The sequence below is a fragment of the Tenrec ecaudatus genome, chromosome 14 (genome assembly GCF_050624435.1).
Source record: "Tenrec ecaudatus isolate mTenEca1 chromosome 14, mTenEca1.hap1, whole genome shotgun sequence".
NCBI classification, from domain to species: Eukaryota; Metazoa; Chordata; class Mammalia; order Afrosoricida; family Tenrecidae; genus Tenrec; species Tenrec ecaudatus.
The window spans coordinates 95,509,250-95,529,645 of NC_134543.1; the positions used below are offsets into that span (position 1 = coordinate 95,509,250).

The following is a 20,396-nucleotide window of genomic DNA, read 5'->3' on the forward strand; positions in this document are numbered from 1 at the left end:
ATGTAACACCTACTATTTTAGTAGGGCCAATGTCAGTTCTTCTCATAGTGTTTATGAAGTGTGAAACTATCCCAAGATGCCTCCCCTTTCACTCGGATTTCATATCGGAACCTCTGTAGTGCTAGGCGGTCCACACTTGAGTTGTTCGTTCCTAACACAGAGAGAAATCCCTCCAGGAGAGTTAGCATGTCTTCATACTATTAACAATTTACGCGCAGCGTCAGGGCCCAGTTTAGATGATCACCGGAAATTATTAAAGGCTATGAAGGGCTAATGGACTCCAAGTGCCTCAGAAGGGTGACATTTGAGAGAGGGAGGGGCTGTAGACACAATCTAGTTCTTAGCCTGGAGTCGAGAGGCATCAGGAAATTGTGTGCCCACTCTGGTGTGTATAATTTATGCGTCTTTTTTCAGAAGGTGCACAGTTGTCATCACAGGATTTATGACTCAAAAAAGGTTAGGATGCCGAGCATCTGTCTACAAATGATAGAAACAGAGCCAAGGTCACTGGTTAATTAGTGAAAGGGCTGGGATTAGACAACATAATCAGACAGCAGCTGGGGGCTCTATCCTGTGAAGTAGGAACTTACTCCGTTTTTCAAAAAGTGCAGGTTAAAGTTGTATAACTTTTGAAGTGATAGATGTGATATGGAGAGGGAGTTACATTCCCACCCATTCATACAACCAGCGAACCCCAGACCTGCAGGTCTAGGAGGAAGCTCATCTGACATTATGCTGCCCCGAGTTCAAATCCTATTCTGCACCCCAACCAAGTGGTCACTGGCCCTGGGCTTGAGGCCCCCCAGGCATGGGATCTAAGCCAGTGGTTGTGGGATCCAAATAGTAAACCTGATTTTTAAACTCACTGCTCTCTTTTCATGAGAACACACCACCTCCCTCTCTTATCAAGTCTTGTATCCCAGTTTGTCGTGAGCTCTTCCCAAAGAACCTAGCCTGTTTTTGTAGGCCTCAAGTCCAAATGGCATAGTGTTTTAAGAGCTCAGCCGCTGGAGTCCCACAGCCTGAATCTGCATCAAGCCTCTGCTACATGGCCCTCGGGCAAATTAGGTCTTTGTGCCTCCACATCCCTATCCATAAGATGGACAGTAATAATAATCATACCCACTTTGTAGAAAGGTTTTGTGAGGATTAAATAAGCTAATATGTGTTAGGTACACAGAGTCGCGTGCAAACTGTCCTCCAGGGCGAACCTTACCGTCAACAGGTGTACCAAGTCCTTGTTGGCCTCCAGTGGTGGGGCCACCTCTTGCAGCTGGACCAGCTCATTGATATGATTGTACAGGGCCAGCAGCTTGTGAACATTCACCTTCCCACCCTCCAGGTAGTCGGGCATGGCTTCATAGAGGGAGATGAGGTCCTTGAGGTGCACCCCCAGGATGGGGATCTTGAAGTGGGTGCACTCCCCATAGGCTCGCCGGTAGTTGTCATAGTTCCTGCAGGAGGAGAGCAGCTCCGTCATCTCACCTAGGACCTACGGAGGCAGAAGGACAGGGCCAATCACAGGTGCTGCTGGCAGGGGAGTCTGTAATGACCACTCGCCTGGTCCCAGCCCGCCTAACATGTTGGGCAGGAGGTGATTCATGTCTCCGGTGCCAGACATGACTCCTAGATGGCCAGCCCAGAGTGTACTGTAAGAGGGTATGCGTCACTCGGTTCTCGACAATAGCAGGTTGTAGTGATCGTTTTTAGATGAAATTTTACTTCAAGAAAACACACAGCATAAACACTTGCAACAAAAAAACATTAAGAGAGTATGGTGAACAAGACAGTGCCCACTGACTTCTGTTCCCAGGCCACAAATTCCTTTCCCAGTTGTCTTGTGCAGGCATCCTGAGACATTGCCTTGCAATCCATTTGCAGGGTGGCTTGAGGAAATGCGGTATGTGTTGCTAGCTTGGAGAAACCGCATGCGGAGCTTCATTGGCGTACTGCTTGTTCTCCTCTAGGAGGCGCTCTGTGGGTCTTATCACTGGATGCCCCCAAAGGGGCTTGTGTCTAGGAAGTGAGTGACATCCGCACGCTTAACGCCCGAACTAAAGAGTCTGAGTAGACTAGACCAGTTGTCAGCAAAGGGCAAAAGAGCTGCAAGCTCTGGGGAGCACTGCTGTTCCTCAGTCCCGAAAGGGAGTAGGCTCATCAGGCGTTCTTTTCAAACCTGGCTCAGGTGAGCATGGAGTCCACAGATCCCTCTTCCCCACCTGGTGGGCAGCCATCTCAGAAGCAAAGATACCAAATGCAAGCCGTTCCATCACATCACACACATTAAATGTTTGCATCTGAAAGTCTTAAAGAAATCATGGTCCGAAGAAGTACCATTTCCCCACAATACAGCACTTAGGCCCGTGGGACAGCAGGGTGAAAGAGTATCATGTTCTCATGCATCTCTAGCAAACTGGGTTGTGTGTGCGGTACAGGTGTATGTTGATGTCAGCAAGTCCATGGTTAACTGTGACTATTTCCCTTCTGCCACCTCTAAGACATGGGCTATTTTTTATGGTTCCAGCCAAACTGCAGGTGATTCAAAGGAAAGTCCACGTCCCCTCTGAGCAGACTATGGGGAGGAGGTGGGTGGGCAGCAGCCCGAGCATGAACACCTGGGACTAAGGGTTGGGCTACGAGCTTCAGACATCCCTCCTTAAGAAAAGGGTCTGCATCCTCAAAGGCAGTTCGGGGATCAGGGTTCCAGCATATTGAGGGAAGGCATGCTCTTTCCTCTTCGGTGCGGTGAAAATGCCCCGGGGCAGGCATTAGCTAAGCCACACGTGTACAGCTGCACCTGTGTGCTTAACTGTGAGCGCTTTCTGCTCCGAGTAGCTGCATGCCATAAAGGAAAGGTGACGTTATCTGATAACGTAAGAAAGCACTTTGGACATTTAAGAAGAACAGTTTGCAATAAAACCACTATCTGTTACAAAAATGGCACCCAAGGAACTCGTCTCCAGCTCCCTGGGCAAAGTCAGCTCTCCAGAATATGCCTCTTTAAGGGCTGTGGACAGCGGCTTTTCGCACGGAATTCTACACTCACCGCGCAAACGGAGCTGTTGTCAACGGACCCCTTCGTCCTTCTGGGCAAACGTTTTGGTGCCAGGCGTTGGAGCAAGGCAGCTAGTGTTAAAGATGGTGACCGATTACTCCGTAGCAATGGGCACCTGGAATAGGTATGGCGACATGTCCTTGGCCAGATGGTCTCAGTTACTCTCAAATCTGCCTTCTCACCGCAGGTTTTCTTGGGGTTTGCCTCCCTGGCACTTTGGCTGACGAGGGACGGTGCAGTTTGGAAATGCTCTCTGGGTTGCTTTTCAGGGAGCAAACCTCCAGTGGCCCTCGGATTCTGGCCAGGGCCACCGAGAATGCAGTCGCACTGACCTTATTGATTTCCTGTGGGACGTGCGAACTGGTTTCCTTGAGCCGGGAGATCGAGCTGTGACACAGCCCACCGATCACAGCCATCAACGTGTTGAAGTTCTGTAGCTGGTGCAGCTTCTGTGGCACAGAAGACACAGTCATTGTCAATGTCAGGCATCCGAGAGGGTTAGCTCCTTCCTGGACTGCAGAACACTCTCTAGCTCACTTGTCCTGCAGACCCATCCAGAGTAGTTGATGAATGCAGATTTTCTGATTCCCTGGGTGGGTGTGTTTGGCATGCCTCTAGCTAATACCACGCGGGTGGTCCATGCTCTGAGAAGCCTGGAGAAACACTGGCGGAGCGGCACCATTCCGTGTTGGAAAAGACACCGTCACATGCAGTCTTTCCTTTCCTTTCCCCCAAGCTAACCCATCGGCTGTACTTTGTCTTACTCACTTTGTTCGAGGCAGTAGCTGGGATAGGGAAGCTAGGATCTCTGGGGGGGTCAAACGCGTATTCCTCGTTCCTGTTTCCCTCTCACCATTGCTTAACCTCTGCCCTCTTAGAGTAGCGTGCAGGCACAGCACAGGAACCTAGCACAGCCTCACCATCTCTGAGGCCAAGTCTCGGCTTGTGCAGTCATTGTAAGGCTTGTCATGCTGCCTTCCTCTCTCAAAGGTAGGAGTCACACTAGGGGAAGCCAGTGTGTGGACTGGTTCCAATTTGGGGGAACATGTGAAAGATGTAGCTACCAGAATACAAATCTCATCCTGAGCCTGGGGGGCGTGTTTGGCCACGGCTCCTTGTTGCCTTTTTGAGGGGGATAGAAAGGTCATCAGATGTTTCCATGGGGACAACTGAAGGCGGAGTGTCACAGGATTCAGGAGGGAAAGCACCCCTGAGGGGCAGACAGGCTGGGGGAAGAGAAGGGGGAAGCATTTCCTTGCTAGCCCAGACCACCAGCCTCACTCCATTCACTCACCTGGGCCACCTGGATGAACTTGATAAAGACTTCTGCCCGGAGCTGCGGGGTGGGGCGGCTGAGAACCATCAGCTGCACCCACTGGGAGATGCCGTTGCACAAGGCAATGGAGCGCTCCATGGTGGGGTTCTCCTTCACGCAGCTGTTCACCAGGTAATTCTGATAATCCGAGAACTGGGGGGCGGGGGGGGGCGGGGAGAGAAACTCATCAGAGGGCTCTACTGTTCTGGGAAGCCTTGGGGCTGTCCTGCTCTCCTCTCCTGCTTCTCCACGGGGCTCCCAGAATTGGTAGAAGGGGAATTGTTAGCATGCTCCCACAGCATGGCGTCAATGGATGTGTATTACACTCATTAATCAAAATGATGCAATTGTGTAGAGACCCACCCCTCCAGAATCCGAAAGAAAACAGAACAAAGGCAAGAAGGTCTCAGTACTGGCTCCAGGTCTGATGAGGAAGGTCAGAGGAATAAGATCATTTTCTTCACACAACATGTAATCTCTCATTTTCTCAAAAACGCCCTCCCTCCTCCTCTCCTGGTTCTTTTTGTATTTTCACATCTGGGTGCCCCGCCTAGGACACAGAATTACCATGCAGACGGTCCAATGAGCTCCCATGTGAAAGCCCCTAGCGCTTTCCAAGTCCTGCAGCCACGTGAAGCGGTGGCGACGGGAAAAGCGCTAACTCTCTGCTGGGACTGACTCTGGATTCCCTTCCACTGCCTTCCTGACCAGAGGCAGGGGAAGAGGGAATGTGAACTGCGGTTTGCTCCATTTTGGGTGATTGCCCTGGAGACACGGTGTTTAAGTGTTGGGTTGCTGACCTCCAGGTAGGTGATTCGAGCCTACCAGCCGCCCCATGGGAAAAAAGATGAGGCTCTCTGCCCATGTAAAGAGTTACAGTCCCCAAACCGTACGGGGCAGCTCTGCTCTGTCCTGTCAGGTTGCTAGAAGTTGCAATCGACTCGACGGCAGTGGGATTTGGTTTTATCGTCCCCAAACTTGACACTGGCATTGACTATGGTTGGTAATGAAAAAGCCTAGGCAGTTGGACATGTCCTGGAGGCTTCAGTGTAAGTGATGAAGGTAAGGTTGGGTCTCTGTCCCAAAGACCCGCGCTGCTCAGTCAGCATCACCAGGAGGGAGGGGCTGTCTGCTCTTCTCCAGCACTGCGCTGGGAGTCCATGTCTGCTCCACACTCCCCAGTCTCTGCTTCTGAGCCCTCTCCTCCGAAGCAGAAACAGCCACGGGGCACCGGAAGTGACGTCACCCTCGACCCGACCAATTAAGAGGCACCGAGTGATCTGCCCTGTCGCCTTCCCATTGCTGCCGGGGAGCTTGTGGGAACGCTTGTCAACAAGAGTAGCGACAGCAGCAACGCCTTCTGGGTCCCTAAGTGATGATGGCGAGCAGAGGGTCCCTAGGAGCCCTCTGCGGAGCCGTGTGAGAGACACAGGTGGAGCAAAACACAAACCTTGGCTTTTGGTAAGCTGCCAAGATTAGCTAGCGTAGGGTTGCTGGTGCTGCCCGAGTGGTGACTGGCCTGCCGAGCACCCCTCACCCAAGGCCAGCAGCTGCAAGTTACCTGATGTCAGTGTCATGTGCTGTGGGTGCTGAGGCGGGTGGGAGGGGAGTGGGGGGGAGGAACGTGAGTAGGACCCAAACCACTCCTTAAGAGAGGCAGACAGCTAAAGCCAAAAGCGTACTGAGAATAAACGCGAGGTCCCATGAGTCATTCCGGTGAATACATTTTATAGATACCTCCCACCCTCAATATTAATACCGAATCCATTTGCGCTTTAAAAGAATCATCCTTATCATTCACCCTGCCCTCCGTACAGAAAAGACTTATTGATACACCAGGCCTAAGACGGCTAGCCTTGGAAGGGCCCGCGAGAAGGGTAACGCCCTCATGGACCTCCGAGGGACTTGGATTTGGGGACCGCTCCCAGGTAAGGGTGTATAAAGTGTTTGCGCACACAGTCAGGGTCGGGCCGCACGCCTGCTTTCCTCTTAGGAGCGGGCCTTTGGTACAGGCTGGGCAGAGGACATCGACAGGAGCAGCCCCGTGCACACTGCATGCCCGGCAGACAGCCGTGTCCTGTCACAAGCTGGGCTCTGTGTGGCCACCGAGAAAGGGCTCTCGGAAGCCTGCATCTGGTTTCCCACAGATGTCACCCCTATGCCGTTCCCCTTGGTTACTGTGGTTTATAGCTCTTTGCTGGACTAAGACCAGCGATCCCTCCGAGTGAGTCACCAAATCTGGGGCACCTTGGGGGACCCCCCCCAGCTCTTCTTCGAACCTGAAGTGCTACACTAAACTTCAAATATGAAATAGCATTCAGCTTGCGGGAGAGATGAATTTCTCTGTAACCCCATGTTGAAGGGAGGGTTACCATTGGGTAAAACTGGTTACAACTGTAACCCTCCGTTTTCTTTGGTGATGGGACTTGGGCTGCTCACTGAAGGGAAGGGTGTCCCCCTTGCAGAGGACCCAGCCTGGCTCCCGGCCGCTCTGGGTTCCAGTGTGATCGAGAACTCTCTTGAGTGCCTCTTGGTTCAGACTGGTGTCCTGCCCTATGATGAAGGAGCTGCTGCCAAATGACAGCTTCCCAAGAGGCGCCTTTGGGTTTCTGAGGGGTGCCAGTGATGGCCTGGGGGGTTAGAGCAGATTAACACTTGAAGATTTATTTCTGAATGGGAACTGGGGGTGGTTCCTTGCTGACCAGCAAACAATTGTGTGAAGACAGGAGGGATGGCAACACGGGGGGAAAGATGGACTCACCTCTGTCACCTAGTCTGTGGACTCTCTTCCAGACATAGCTGGGCTCCAGGAAGGGGCTCGTTGAGACCCCCAGGCCTAATGGTGGTGTAACAAGAACACCGGCTTACCTTGTTCCCTCCGTCTCTGACCTGAGTAAGCCATGCACCTGGGCTCAAGTCCATTAAAGCTGAAGAGCCTATCTGTTGGCAGTGGTTGGACTGAGAGGAACAAGGACGTCATTTGGGGGACACCACAGAGGTGAATGAGGGGCCTAGTTTATTGACAAGTTCTCCACAAGAACCATCACACGCGGCATTTCCAGGCTTCCAGTGAGGAAGAGGTGCACTGGTATGCGCTTCTGTTTCTGATAAGGTGGAATCCCCTTCCCTTCCTATTGCTCTCGGCCACCAGGAACACTGGCCCTGCTTAGTGATCCGATCAGGGAGGTCGGAGTCACAGCGGTTGATCTCAGTGATCTCCGGTGACTGCTGTGCTGGCCGCACGACTGAGAGTTGCAGTATACTCCGGGTTAAACCAGGTGCACCTGCTCACCTGGGGACTTCCTGGAACCTTTCAGAGCCTATCCAAGGATCCATTCATATTCTTACAGGACGTAACCTCTCTCTCTTTTTTTATAAAAAAAGTTCCCAGAGGGAGTTTAGTGATCATCAGAGAGGAGTGTGTGCGCGCACAAGCATGCTTGCGTGCAGGGCAGTACGTGTGCTGGGAGCGCTGTAACTGGGGTGAAGGCTTAGGTAGAGTGGGGTGGCCTTGGAGGCTGGGAGATGGGGGCGACACCACCGACGCGACCAAAGCCACTCGGAGAGTACGGATTCTCTAGCTTACAAGCAGTCTGCCGGATAAGCCCCTCGGCGCTGAGCAGTTTGAAACCACCAGCTGAGAGCAGGAGGAGGCTTACTGCTCCCATACGTGCTCCAGGAGCCCAAACCAACCCAGGCACGTCCAGCCTATCCTTCAGGGCTACTAGGAGCCAGCAGTGACTTGATGGACGTTTCCCCTGCCCCTTAGGTACGTACAACTATCCTTCGGAAGGACTTGAACTCAAGGTAGGTGAGGTGCTCAGACAACTCTTCTGGTTCCAGATGGTCAAAGAGTAGAGAGACTTTGCGTTTCTTGCTGGTATTCGATTTTATCCTTTGAGTAAGTTTCCTGGACCAGTCCCGGGCATTGCTTTTGTAGACAAACATAAAAGAGAGAAAGAAAATGAAAGGGAAATAAAGACCAAACTTGCTTTTAATAAATAAGTCCATTGTCTTTCACAAGAATATATAAAGCAACATTAGTTAATTTAATCATTAGTTAAAATACGGCATCGACGGTTTCCCCAAATCAATGTTTTATATGACAGCAGCTAGGAAATCTAATTCCTGTTCAATATTCCTTTCAAGTGTGCCGTGGGGAGCCAGGTAGTGGGAGAGTTTACTTTAAGACATGGAAAAACAATCACAGGCTGTGGCCACCATTTCCTTGTCTCACACCAAGCACACCTGCTCTCGCAGGGGCTCCTGCATTCCGGTGTCCTGATGGCGACTCTATCTAGTTGGAAATGCCAGGGCCCTAGAGCAGTTTTTAGGAGATGGACATGGAGGACCAGCCTCCTAGTACTGGTTGGGAGAAAGTTCAAGTAGGTGCAGTTGCACACCCATCAGATGGCTGCATGCACTAACAGGCTTTTGCAGGTTCACACTACACCCTGGAGATGGAAAGCATTCGTGGGCATGAAGTGTCTCAAGGGTCACAAAAGAGCCTGCAGAACTGATTCAGTGGCAGTGAATTTGGTTTTGTATTTAGATGTGGCTTGGAGCCTTTTCAATGATTTAAAAACTATGTTCAGAAGTGAGAAAACGATGAGGCATGTATTGGGAGTATGGGGTTCGCTCAGTGATTTCCAAGTGAGGACAGGTTTCCATAACATTACAGGATAAGCAGGAGTCGTTCATAAAGGGGCGTTCATATTCTGACGACTTCCTGATCTGAGGAAGGAGAGGAAGCCCTGTTTGGAGAGGCAGCAGGGGGCAGATCAGTGTTTCCCATATTGGAATTCCTAAGAACCTACCACCGGACGAAAGTCTGTGGACAAAAGAGTCTGGAGAAGATTACAAGTCCTGTAGCCCCATAAACCCATGAGCACATTAGAGACTCAGAGATGCACGGCAAAAGGAACATTTAACTCGCCACTTCTCAAATTCTCAGTCCTGGCAATAGCCTACAGAGGAATTCCTAAAGAACAGACTCTGGAAAATACTGGCAGAGGAAAAGCTCGTTTGGGACATAGTGAGTCAAGGAGGAGTCCTAAATTCTTCTATCTTTAAAAGAAGAAATTGCTACTTTGAAGCATTTCTTTAACTTTTGTATACTTCGGTAAGCAGAGAAGTACAGAGAGGCCAATAAATAGATCTGTCCGGGGTCCCGGAAAGTGGTTTTGAAGGCATTTCTACATGGATATGGCAGAGGGGGCCAGAGAAAACGGGGGGCTCTGTATCATGCAGCCTGCGTGAGTTCTGATGTCTGTCTCTAAGCCCCAGTTTTCCAATCAGGATGTCAAAGCAGACTCTAGAATATATTCCAACTCAGAATTTCTTTAAAAACAAAGATTTTTTAAATAAACAATTTCATATAACAATTTAATCATTCAATCATATTAAGAAAAGTTGTGTGATCATCACAATGAATTTCAAAACATTTTCTTATACTCGTTTTTAGCTCCCCTTCTCCCCCATTTTCCCCTGTCATGACCCAAGGTAATTATTTATCCAGTTATTGTCTCTATAGTTTTACCTATCCTGGATTTCATACAGAAAATCAGACAAAACACAAACAGGAAACAAACAAGAACACAAGTGAAGCCAACAACGACTACACCAAACGTAGCCTCAGTCAAAAAGAAAGCAGAAAGTATTAAAAATGGAAATAACATTAAAACAGGCCAAAAGGAGGATCAAATCATCGTTTCAGCATAACGACAGCTGCCAACATCAAGTTCATAATTCTCTCTGTGTGACAGCAAGGCGAGTCGCAGTCCTTGACCGTGGTCAGAGGGGACTCACTGGAGGCTGAAACCATGTGTGAGCCGGCAAGTAGACTTTCTGCGTTCACTGTCCTCGAGAGACCTCTGCAAACCAGGCATTCACAATGTCAGCTCTGGCACCAGTCCCTCCTTCAGATTTGGACTTTATTATTTGCAATCCTTGGATCACACAGGTTGGTGTGCTTCTTTCATTTGGACTGAGTTGGCGTATCACCTAGATGGCTGCTTGTTTTAAAACCAACCTTTAAGACTCCAAATGCTATTCTTTCTAATACCTGGGCACCATCTGGTTTCTTCACCACACTTTGCTATAGGCCCCATGTCTTCAATGATCTCTTCATGAAGGCAAGTATCAAGTAGGGCCATGTCATAGAACTCATTGTTCTTAGACTGGGGCTAGAATTAAGTGGGAGCCCCAGACCCATGCAGCTATCTATGGTTTACGCATGCCACTGGTTTCACTTTCGAGACGTGGTTATAATTTTATGATAGAGAACATTATCAGTTATCCCCTTGAGACATAGGTAATTCTGTTGAGAGTGTCATTAATTTAGCCAACAGTATGGAATTTAAAACACTGTTGAGAAAAGGAAATTATGTAAGACTTCTGACCATGATACATGCACTGTTGACTTGTGCAGATTAATTTACACAAACAATGGGTTGGTGATAGGGCAAAACTTTTAATAACACCCATTCACAAAGGTAGAACCATGCCTTCCAGACTAACACATGTCATGAAAAAACAACAACAGACAAACAAAAGGAGGGCATGAAGATAGTACACATATGACAGTCTGGGGTTACATTCATTGAGCACCCTCCAGGGGCAAGAGATCGGAACAAAAGTTCAGCGATCACCGAGTCCATAACCTTGGGATGACAGTAATCTGACTTCTCACACTAGGGTGTTTAAGCTGCCAGTCTGTCTAAGGGAGTAGGCAGGTTCCTTAAATTTGCTATGGGCGAGTTTCAGGTCAAGCTCCGTTCACATCCTGGGTTTCCACACGGAAGGAATCCTTCTGGTATGGCCTATGGAGGATTATGGCCTATTTGGAGGATGTGTGCTTGGGAAGGGCAGGGTAGGGAGTGCTGGTAGTCTATAGCACACGGCCTGTGTCACCACGGGCTAGATGGGAACTAGTTCAAAGTTGTCTAATGAGGAACACAGTACTGACAATATTCTCCCCGTGGGATTATATGAGTACTGGTGAGCATGTTTTCCCTGATGGGAGGTGGTTCCACCTGGTTTAACCACCAGCCTAAATGTAATCACCTTCTTTGAGACATATAAGCCCTCCTTCCCCCTATTGACCTGGATTTCCAATTAGATTCGCTTAGCACTCTTGGAGAAGTATGTTGATGTAGGGATGATCTTAGCACCATGTTGTATAGTAGCAATTGAATCGTCTTCTCCCTTTCCTCCCATCTTGAGAAACTGACCCCAGCTGAGGTGAGGCAGCCTCTTGAAATGGTTTTAAAGAGATCCATAGAAAGGCGGTGCTATATGGTTAATGTGTGACAGACAGGCTCTCTACCCCATTGCTTAGGAGCCTGGATAGGACGATTACATGACCTGAGAGCAGCCGCCACCTTCATCTTGGTGTTTATCCATGTAGTCATGGATTCCTAGAGTATTTATCCTTTTGTAAGCGACGGATGCACTCAGCACAATGGTTTGCAGGTCTGTCCATGTCATGAGGTGTTCTCTGGTTTCATCACTGTTTTTAGGGGCGCATCACCTTCCATTGTGTAGATGTCCCCGAGTTTCTTTACCCATTCTCCTACTGATGGGCACTTGGGCTGTTGCCACTTCTTGCTACTGTGAACCCCACTGCACCAAACATGGCATAGCACGCACCTGTTCTTGTCCTGCCTCTTTTGTTGGGGTACATGCCCAACAGAAGCATTGCTGGGTCAAATTGGTATTTCTGTCCCCAGTTTTAGAGACTGCCATATTGTTTTCCAGTCTCTGGGATTCTTTATCCTAAAGCTCTTTCATACTCCAAAGCAAAGCACCCACAATGTGAAAACCTTGGCCTTCAACTCCTTCCCCCCCCCTGCCACACACACACACACACACACACACACACACACAGAGAGAGAGAGAGAGAGAGAGAGAGAGAGAGAGAGAGAGAGAGAGAGAGACTTCCCCCAGAGTGGCTACATCAATCCTGTAAATAAGAAATCCAAGGAATAATCTGCACTAGTCCCGAGACCTCTCCCCACTGGGCATCCCATGTCGCCCTGCACTCAGCCCCTCCTGTTGACAACTGGGGGTGGGGAGTGAGATGGGGGCAGAGGCTGTTGGCACCTGCTGCGGAAGAAGCATGAGTTTCTACGGATCTGGCTAACTTTTAGTCAGTCTCTTGCTCCCCAATTTCACTTTGACTGGGACTTTCCCCCTGCTCTTGGATATGAGTCATCCACTGTTACACCGCGTGGGGGGCTCCTCGGCTCTCCTCTGACATGCCCAGCTTTCCCCATTGCTTTGGCCCGCGCAGGTGAGGGAAGGTGAGCAGCCAGCCCCGTGAGCGCGGGAAGCCCAGCTGAAGCAGCCTGGACGGCATTCTAGAAGGGAGGCGTTTTCGAAAGATGAGTCCAAACCTTGACACTCACATTTGAGTCGTGTCAATTAGGCGGCAGTGTAACTCCTCACCATTAGCTTTCACCAGCTCCTGGAACTCCTCCACCGTGCTGGCCAAGCTGGCATCCATTTTAAACATGACCCAGAATTCCGTGATCCAGTACCTACAGGAGGCAGTGAAACACAACACACAATCCACAGGGAGGTCAGAGAGTCCTACGCTGGTGGGCACCTGCTACCCCGAGGAAATTCTGACAGCGAGGTCGGCTTGCTCTTTTATTTCCTTGAATCAGCTCGGGAAGTAAACTGCCCACCGACCGTCTTCTCCACATGCAAAGTGCTTTGCGAAGATAATACGGATGTACTGAAAGGCGCGGTGACAAAGATGGGGCAAAGCCATATGCATGAGGGATACAGAGGAGACAGCTACAGACCAAGCAAATATCGAAAAATGAAGCTGTACTTTAGCCTATGTTGGAACCTTGTAGGGCCATGCAAATCACTTACAGAGTCATTATTGACGAGCGGCCGTTGCTAATTACGGGAACATTATAGGACGCAAACGCATGCCTCTGGATTTCAACTACGTTCAAGAAGACGAAAGGAAATTCACTAGCATTTCACCAACGGCTTCTTCTAGGCCGCCAGTCGAGGACTAGTCATTATGTTCAAGTCCTTTATATATTTTCAAAATGTCCTACAATGAACTCGATTGCTTTTTTAAATGTTATAAAACTGTCAGAACACAACCACCGCCTGTGTTGATGTAAAACTGCCATGAGACTAAAGAAAACATTCAGCATAAATAATAAGCTAGGGCCCGCCAGGAACAACAACACGTGTTCCCTCTGCGGAGGCTTATCTGGTCGTAGAGATTGCCCTCTCCAGTCTGTGGACCCTGTCGGTGGGCAGGGAGGGGCAGGAAGGAGCCAGCGCCCCTTGCCCCCGCTTCTCAAGTCACCCAGTCTGCAAGTCCTCAGACGCACACGCAGAGACGTTACCTTACAAAGTAGCAGATCTTCAGGCAAAGCCCCGGCGAATCCTTTGCCAAGGCGTCCTTATAGGTAGAGCTGTGGTTAAGGAAAAGGGCAGCCTCAGAAACCCGGGACGTGTCTGCTAAACCCCCCCCCGTGAAGGAAGGTACTGCCATGGCACCGGGATGCCCCCGGCCGTGAGGTGTGGCGCAGGGAGTGAGTTCTGACTGTGGGTGAACGAGCAAGCGCAGAGTGACTGTCGCCCAGGAGGGTGACCACACGGCTGCGTCTAGCCCAAGCTGAAATGGGCTACGGAAGGAGATTTTTTTTCTTCCTCTTTAAGGAGACCATTTATGAAGTCTTAAAAAGGCAAAGACCATACAAAGACACAGACCCTTCATCCGGATGAGGGAGGCCAAGAGCACATGGTTTCAATGGTGCCCGAGAGTTCTTGGTGGGAGCAGACGGCCTCATCTTTGTCCTGCTGAGAGCTAGTGGGCTTGAACCTTGCAGTTGGCAGCCCAGTGCACCCCCTCCCTGCAAACCCCCCCGCCCCCAGCTCCTCCAAGGGTCTTCGTCATGCTTCCAGTAAGTGAGGAATAATGTGTGCGGTAAAGTAGAAGTGGACGGAGAGTATGGTAGGAAGACACAGTGTCATGGTAACCAGGAACAAGAACGTGCAAACGAACACACAGCCACAGGGGAGCTCTGTAGCTGGGACGGCAAGTCAGACAAACCCACAGGAAACCCACTGCCACTGAGGTGCGTCCGATCCTAGTGAAGCTGTAGCAGCCCCATAGGGCAGAGTAGAACTGCCCCAGCCCGGGCTGTGTGCTCTGTGGAGCAGACTGCCACCGCTTTCTCCTAGGGCCTTGGCGGCTGGGAGCCCAGACCCCAACCTTGTGGTCAGCAGTCACATGCTGTGACCACTGCCTCCCTCGGGTTAGTCCTCTGAGTAATCCCGCCTACCGTCGGCGATCCCAGTCAGGGTCTGTCGGATTCTGAACGCTGCAGGAGAATGGTGCCCTTCCTCAGGAGGAGAAGATCCCGTCACGGTCATGTCTCTCGAGACACTGAGGCACTCGATGGGGCTGCCTTGTTTATCCAGGGCTCCCACGCTTGCTGCCTTTGACGGGGTGCAGTCTCACCACTTTCCTATTGCTGGACATATTTGGGGTTTCCTTCTCTGACAGGTTGCCACCTTACACTACGCTACTGTCCACGGAAAGAGACAAAGACATGCGAACTCCAACCCAGTGGTGAAGCTGGCGGGTCCTGCCATCTGCCGCAGCCAGTCGGGCTGAGGGGGATGGGGGGTGTTGGGGGGGGGGCGGTGTACTCCGCAAGCCTACGCCCACCAGGCGGCCTGATACTGTAAAAGGGGTCTTAGGCTGAGCCCTTAAGCATCTGGCCAGTTAACGGAAAGCTTAGCCATCTGAAGCCACCAGACATTCCCCAGAAGGAAGGCCTGGCGATCTGCCCAAGTAAGGATTCCAGTCCCAAACAGTGTGGGGCCACTGTCCTCGGTCACATGGGGTGGCTCTGCGTCAGCATCTCCCCCACGGCTCATAACAGCAAGACCTCAGTAACTGTAAGACAGGTCTCCGTCTCTCCCGCCAGGGTCACCACCAGGGATGCCAGGGGCATCCTTTAGAGGGGCTCTGCACACATTTATATTTTGGGAAAATTTAGAATTCATCTGGGAAAGTAACGAAAATCAGGCCCATAGTCCTGATTTTTTTTTTTAACTCGGAAGGAATTTGTGTATTTTGAAATGTGACATGCCTGTGATATCTGAAAGCACATTGGGACGATCACTTGGATGACTGCATGTAACTGGGCGGTTTTGAATGGAAGCCTTATTAAGCTGGATGTACAGCTTTGGGACATCGAAGATCATGTCCATAGTGCTGTGTATGACTTTAACCTATTAGCATTATAAACATTATTTAGAATTCAGCAAGGCATCGAAGCACTTAAAAATAATCTGTGATGCTAATTTCATAATTGTGCTTTAAAACCGAGGAAGACAGTTAACTAATTAGCATTATTCAAATTAACCAAGCATATTACAAGGCCCCTTAAAAATCTTCTCAAACACGCGAGGCTTACAGAAAGAGTAACGAGCGGTTTGCAGACTAAACGTAAAAGCCCCAGAGAAAAACTAGGGTTGTACAATTTGACATCTTAATGATTTCTAATTTAATAATTAAGATTTGAATAATTTTACTGTCTAATCTGTCCTTAAGAGCTCCAAAACGGAACAAAAGAGACATCATCTTATGTCAGTGGAGGGCACCCTCTTGAAGCTGTGTTATGAGCCTATAGGGACAGCAATTAGACTAAGGGGTGTCAGGGGAGGTGGGTACAGTGTGGTGGTGGCGTGGGGGTGGGGGTGGGATAAAAGGGAGGTGGATGTCAAGGAATCCCTGTCGAAAAGATTGGAAATGGGTTGTGGTAGCAATTGTACCATTCTACTTGACGTGATTGAAATATGGAATGATATCCGTATGAAGCCCCAACTAATAAAACCAAAGTGAAGCCCCAACAACTGGCAAATTTCATAAATTTAAATGTCCCGATGCCTGCCTTTCTTGGGTGTAGAAAGTAAATAATAAGAATGAGCTGATTTTATATCTCTTGATACCAGACCACTGAGGCAACCCATCACTTAAACCCTAAAAGATTGCAGTATCAGGTACATTCTATACAAGTGCCCCTCAGCGCCTAAATCCCCACAATCTGATCTACGGTATGTGTGGGACTTTCATTGCTGTGTAAGGGGGGAGACATAATGAACACACGTGTCTTGAGCAGTCTCACCTGGGTAAGCCCAGCGCCATCCTACAGCTGAGTGCTGAGCGTGTGGGTCACTCAAGCTATAGGGCAGAAGCCTCCTGAGGACATGAGAGCCTCTCAGCCATTACACAGGCAGCCATGTTCCAGAGTGAGTTAGAAATGGGGGAGTCACCAGAGGTGCCGCAATCTGATCTGGGGGAAACGTCACTGCTTCCTGAAAGCCTCCCACCCCACACCTCAGACTCTGAGAGTGCCTAATGGGCATCTGAACTATTCAAAACAGGCTTTTACATTCATTTCTCTCTTTCAAGAATGGAAAAATAGGAAACTTTCTGAGCGCCCTTAACTATCTGTTCTATTCCTACCAGGCCAGAGAGCAAGAACATGAATGGCAGAAAAAATGGTTTTGCTTTCAATATTTAACCTGGGTTTTTATGACAGGAAGTCTCAGTTCATACTACCGTCTTAGAATCCCTTCTCACAGCACAAGCTGCTGCTGAATCTGGGCAAAGCGGAGGGGCAGGGGCCATAGGTCCCTTCCTCGCATGACAGTTCTGGGAGAGAGAAAGTAGCATCCCGATCGTAATCCAACATTCATTGACCCCTACCAACGAGAAAACCCTAAGGTCAAGTATACTGATTAAACCCTGTGGTGGAGCACACGGAATGTGCCACAGAACGGCAGAAGGATGAAAGGTAGGTCTGCGCGGGAAGAAGTAGAGCCAGGTGATGGCGAGACTCCGTCTCATGGACTTTGGATCTGTCATAAGGAACGCCCAGTCCCTACAGGAGGACATCGCGCTTGGGGGGGGTCAGCAGAAGCGAAGGGCCTCCATGAGACTGGCACAGTGGCTCTACAAAGGGCGCAGAGACAAGGCTCATGAGGATGGCCTCCCACAGCCGGGTGGCGTTTCCGTTCCACTGTACACAGTGCTGTAAGCCGGGAGCAGCCCCAGAGGGCATCTCACCACCACACTGCGCTATACTGTCAACAAAAGAAGTTATACTCACGTTATCTATATATCTAGATCTAGATCCAGATACAAATGAAATCACCATTATCTGAGTGATAACGTGACTCAGAATCAATGCGGTAGTGACGTTCGCCATGAGATGAGACGGTGAGCAAGATCGGGCACGGCTTGTCCACAAGGTTGTTAGGAGCTGGAGGAGCCGTGGTGTCTGAAAGGGAAGGTGAAAATACAGGCAGAACTCTCGGTCGCGGAAAGAAGATGAAACCAGGCAGCATTAATGAGGCAGTCGCTGGGACGTGGGGAGGTGGTGAGCTAATGAGTTATGCTCTGAACATACTAAGTGTCTGCGGGATAAGTGCAGTGAAGAGGATTATTTCACGTGGCTCTCCTAGGCAGTTTCTGTAACTTCCACTCTGCCATCCTTTCCTGCTGGACTGGGTAAGAGAAAGCAGGGGTGTGGGCAGACACACGGAGAGGATTCAGTTGTGACCGACTGCTAACAGGGTTCATGGCGATTGCCATCCAGCTGGGGAGAAAATGAACCATCTTAGAAGCAGGGAGGGGCGACTCACTCCCAGGAAGCGAGAAGAGCCAGGAGTGGAGCACATGCTTTGGACCCTGATCCAGGAGACAGCTTTGCCATCAGAGGAGCAGCAGAGGTGAAGCAGCAGCACAGCCAGAGGCCAGAGTACGAGACAGGGTGGTGGACTTCCTAGCCTAAGGAGCAAGGAAAAGCTGAGTGCTTTGTGGAAGGAGGCTGGCTCATGGAGTGGGACACCTCCGGGTACTTAATAGGGGGAGCTGGGTTTGCTGAGTGCCTCCATAGAGCTGAGTACCTTTGCGTTGAAGCTCATAGCAGAGTAGCACGCCCTGTGGACATTTATTGGCGGCCCTAAAAGAGTTTTGTGGCATTGCCTGAGCAGGGCAGAGGACAAGCTAGTCAGCAGACCAGAGAGAGGGTTGCCTGTGGGCATGGCAGAGAAGAACCGGTCCCAACTGAACACCTGTAGTTGGAGCATTTCGCACGCACATGAATTGTATAGCCCGTTCACTCGACTAGTAAGAACGAGTCAGGAAACTGTGGCTCTTTTGGTATGTACTTGTGGCTCTGAAGTAAAATGAAAAAATGTTAAAGGCTATCACTCACTCAGATAATGGTGATTTCATTTGTTTATATATATAATTTTTTAATTCTTGGGAGGGACAGGATTGGCTCTTCCATTTCAACGATGTGCTGACCCCTAATCATGAGCATTGTCTCCAAGCCACTGCAAGTCATGACTGAACCCGGCGGCAAGCGGAGCGTGCTGCACAAGACAGAGCTTGTGGAAGTAGACTTCTGTGGAAGAGCAGCAAGTTAGTTCGACCTTGACAACGCAGCTTGAGTCACAGAAATAGAGACTTGAAAGCACAGGAAACTGGGGAATCTTAACGGAAGCAAGAGAGGGAAAGCAATGAGGACATTATCCCCAAGTTGAAGAGGTGCTCAAAGAAGACCCGAGTTGGAAAGCTGGAGACAGCCTGGCCAGCGGAGAACTGAGGGTGCAGTGCTAGTTTGGCACCCTGGAAGGGAGCATGGACAGGCAGGGGGTTGTCTTAAACAAGGACGGACACAAACTGCTGGCCTGGCACTTAGGACATCGCTGGTGATATCAGAGGATGTGAGGGCCACGGAGGAGGGCAGGAATGAGTGGGCAGTGAGGGCCTGGAGCCAGCAAGCACAGACTCTTTTAAGAAGTTTGCCTGTCGAATTTCTGCCTGTCACAACGAAGGAAGGGGAGGGACACCCGAGCATTGGAGGGAGGGACATGGATATGTTTTGGGCTTGGAGGGGGCGTTCACTATTGCAGAGGCAAAATGTAAAACTGTAGGAGCAAAGAGAAAGCTGGCGGAGTGAGACTCCATGATTGGAGAGTGTGTGGGGACTGCTGAGGGGTGGGGGGAGTGAGACTAGGGTGACCATCTCAGGCATCATTTACTATGTAGGCCAACAAATCATCCCCACCCCCCAGGGAGGGCTATTTAACCACTGACGCTGTTTAGAAACGTCAGTACGTGGAGTCCCTCAATAACAGGCAGCCTCGGAGCTGGTTTGATCAAAGCTTGAAGGCCTTCCCATCATGACCTGCCTCTGATTCCACGGACTTTCCTACTGCAATGTCCTTGGAGATGAGAAGTAAGGATGTGTAAGCAGATGGAGAGAAGAGGTTCAGAGAAGAGATGATGGTTTTACGGGGTTTGGGAGTTCCAGATGGTGACAAGGAGGCCTTGGGAGAGTGGCAGAGGATTAGAACAGCCACCAGTCATGACTCAGTACCAGGGACCCTGAGCCTCAGGTGCTAAACCGTCTCCTCTTCAGGACCTGGGCTGACAGTCATCAGGGAGAGGGAGAAGACAGGTGGCACGTTCTTCCCCGCTATGCCATTCACACCCCACAAGAAGGTGGGCAGCCGGCAGGGCTTGCTTGGCACATTGTCACCGTCTCCACCAGCAGCACCCCGGGACACAGGTTCCCCAGACCCCGGGAAGCTTGAGCAGCCGCGCAGGAGAGCCAGGGCCAAAGCTGCCCCTGGAGTCATGCCTGGGTCCTCACCAGTGTGCGCAGGATGGACACACAGCTGGATGCCCAGCCAGGAAAGACAGCTTTGCCAGCAGCAGGTGCTGCAGGAGCTGGCATTGCCATGTTGATTTCTTTGGAACAATTAGCACCAGCAACAGTCCGACCGCCAATAGAAGACGTGTGCATGAGCCCCGGGTCCCTCCTCCCCTCCTCCTCTCCCCTCCTCCTCTTATTTCTGGAAAGGACCCAGGCACCCATTTGCCACTCAGGGTTCCTGGCAACTAATGAAACGAGAAGCGAACTGCCAAGGAAGTTTGCCAGCGACGCAGATGGCAAGCTAACC

The 20,396-nt window shown here is 50.3% G+C and overlaps 1 protein-coding gene across 1 annotated transcript in view; it reads right to left on the reverse strand.

Annotated features, from left to right (window-relative positions):
* Nucleotides 1-20,396, reverse strand: part of RASGRP1 (RAS guanyl releasing protein 1) — a 62,108-nt gene that overhangs the window by 11,946 nt on the left and 29,766 nt on the right. The window contains exons 4-9 of the mRNA XM_075532286.1: nt 13,748-13,810; nt 12,779-12,910; nt 8,148-8,301; nt 4,350-4,523; nt 3,388-3,504; nt 1,217-1,492 (exon numbers count right to left, since the gene is read on the reverse strand). Coding sequence (XP_075388401.1) covers nt 1,217-1,492; nt 3,388-3,504; nt 4,350-4,523; nt 8,148-8,301; nt 12,779-12,910; nt 13,748-13,810 — 916 coding nt within the window. The remainder of the gene's footprint in view (nt 1-1,216; nt 1,493-3,387; nt 3,505-4,349; nt 4,524-8,147; nt 8,302-12,778; nt 12,911-13,747; nt 13,811-20,396) is intronic.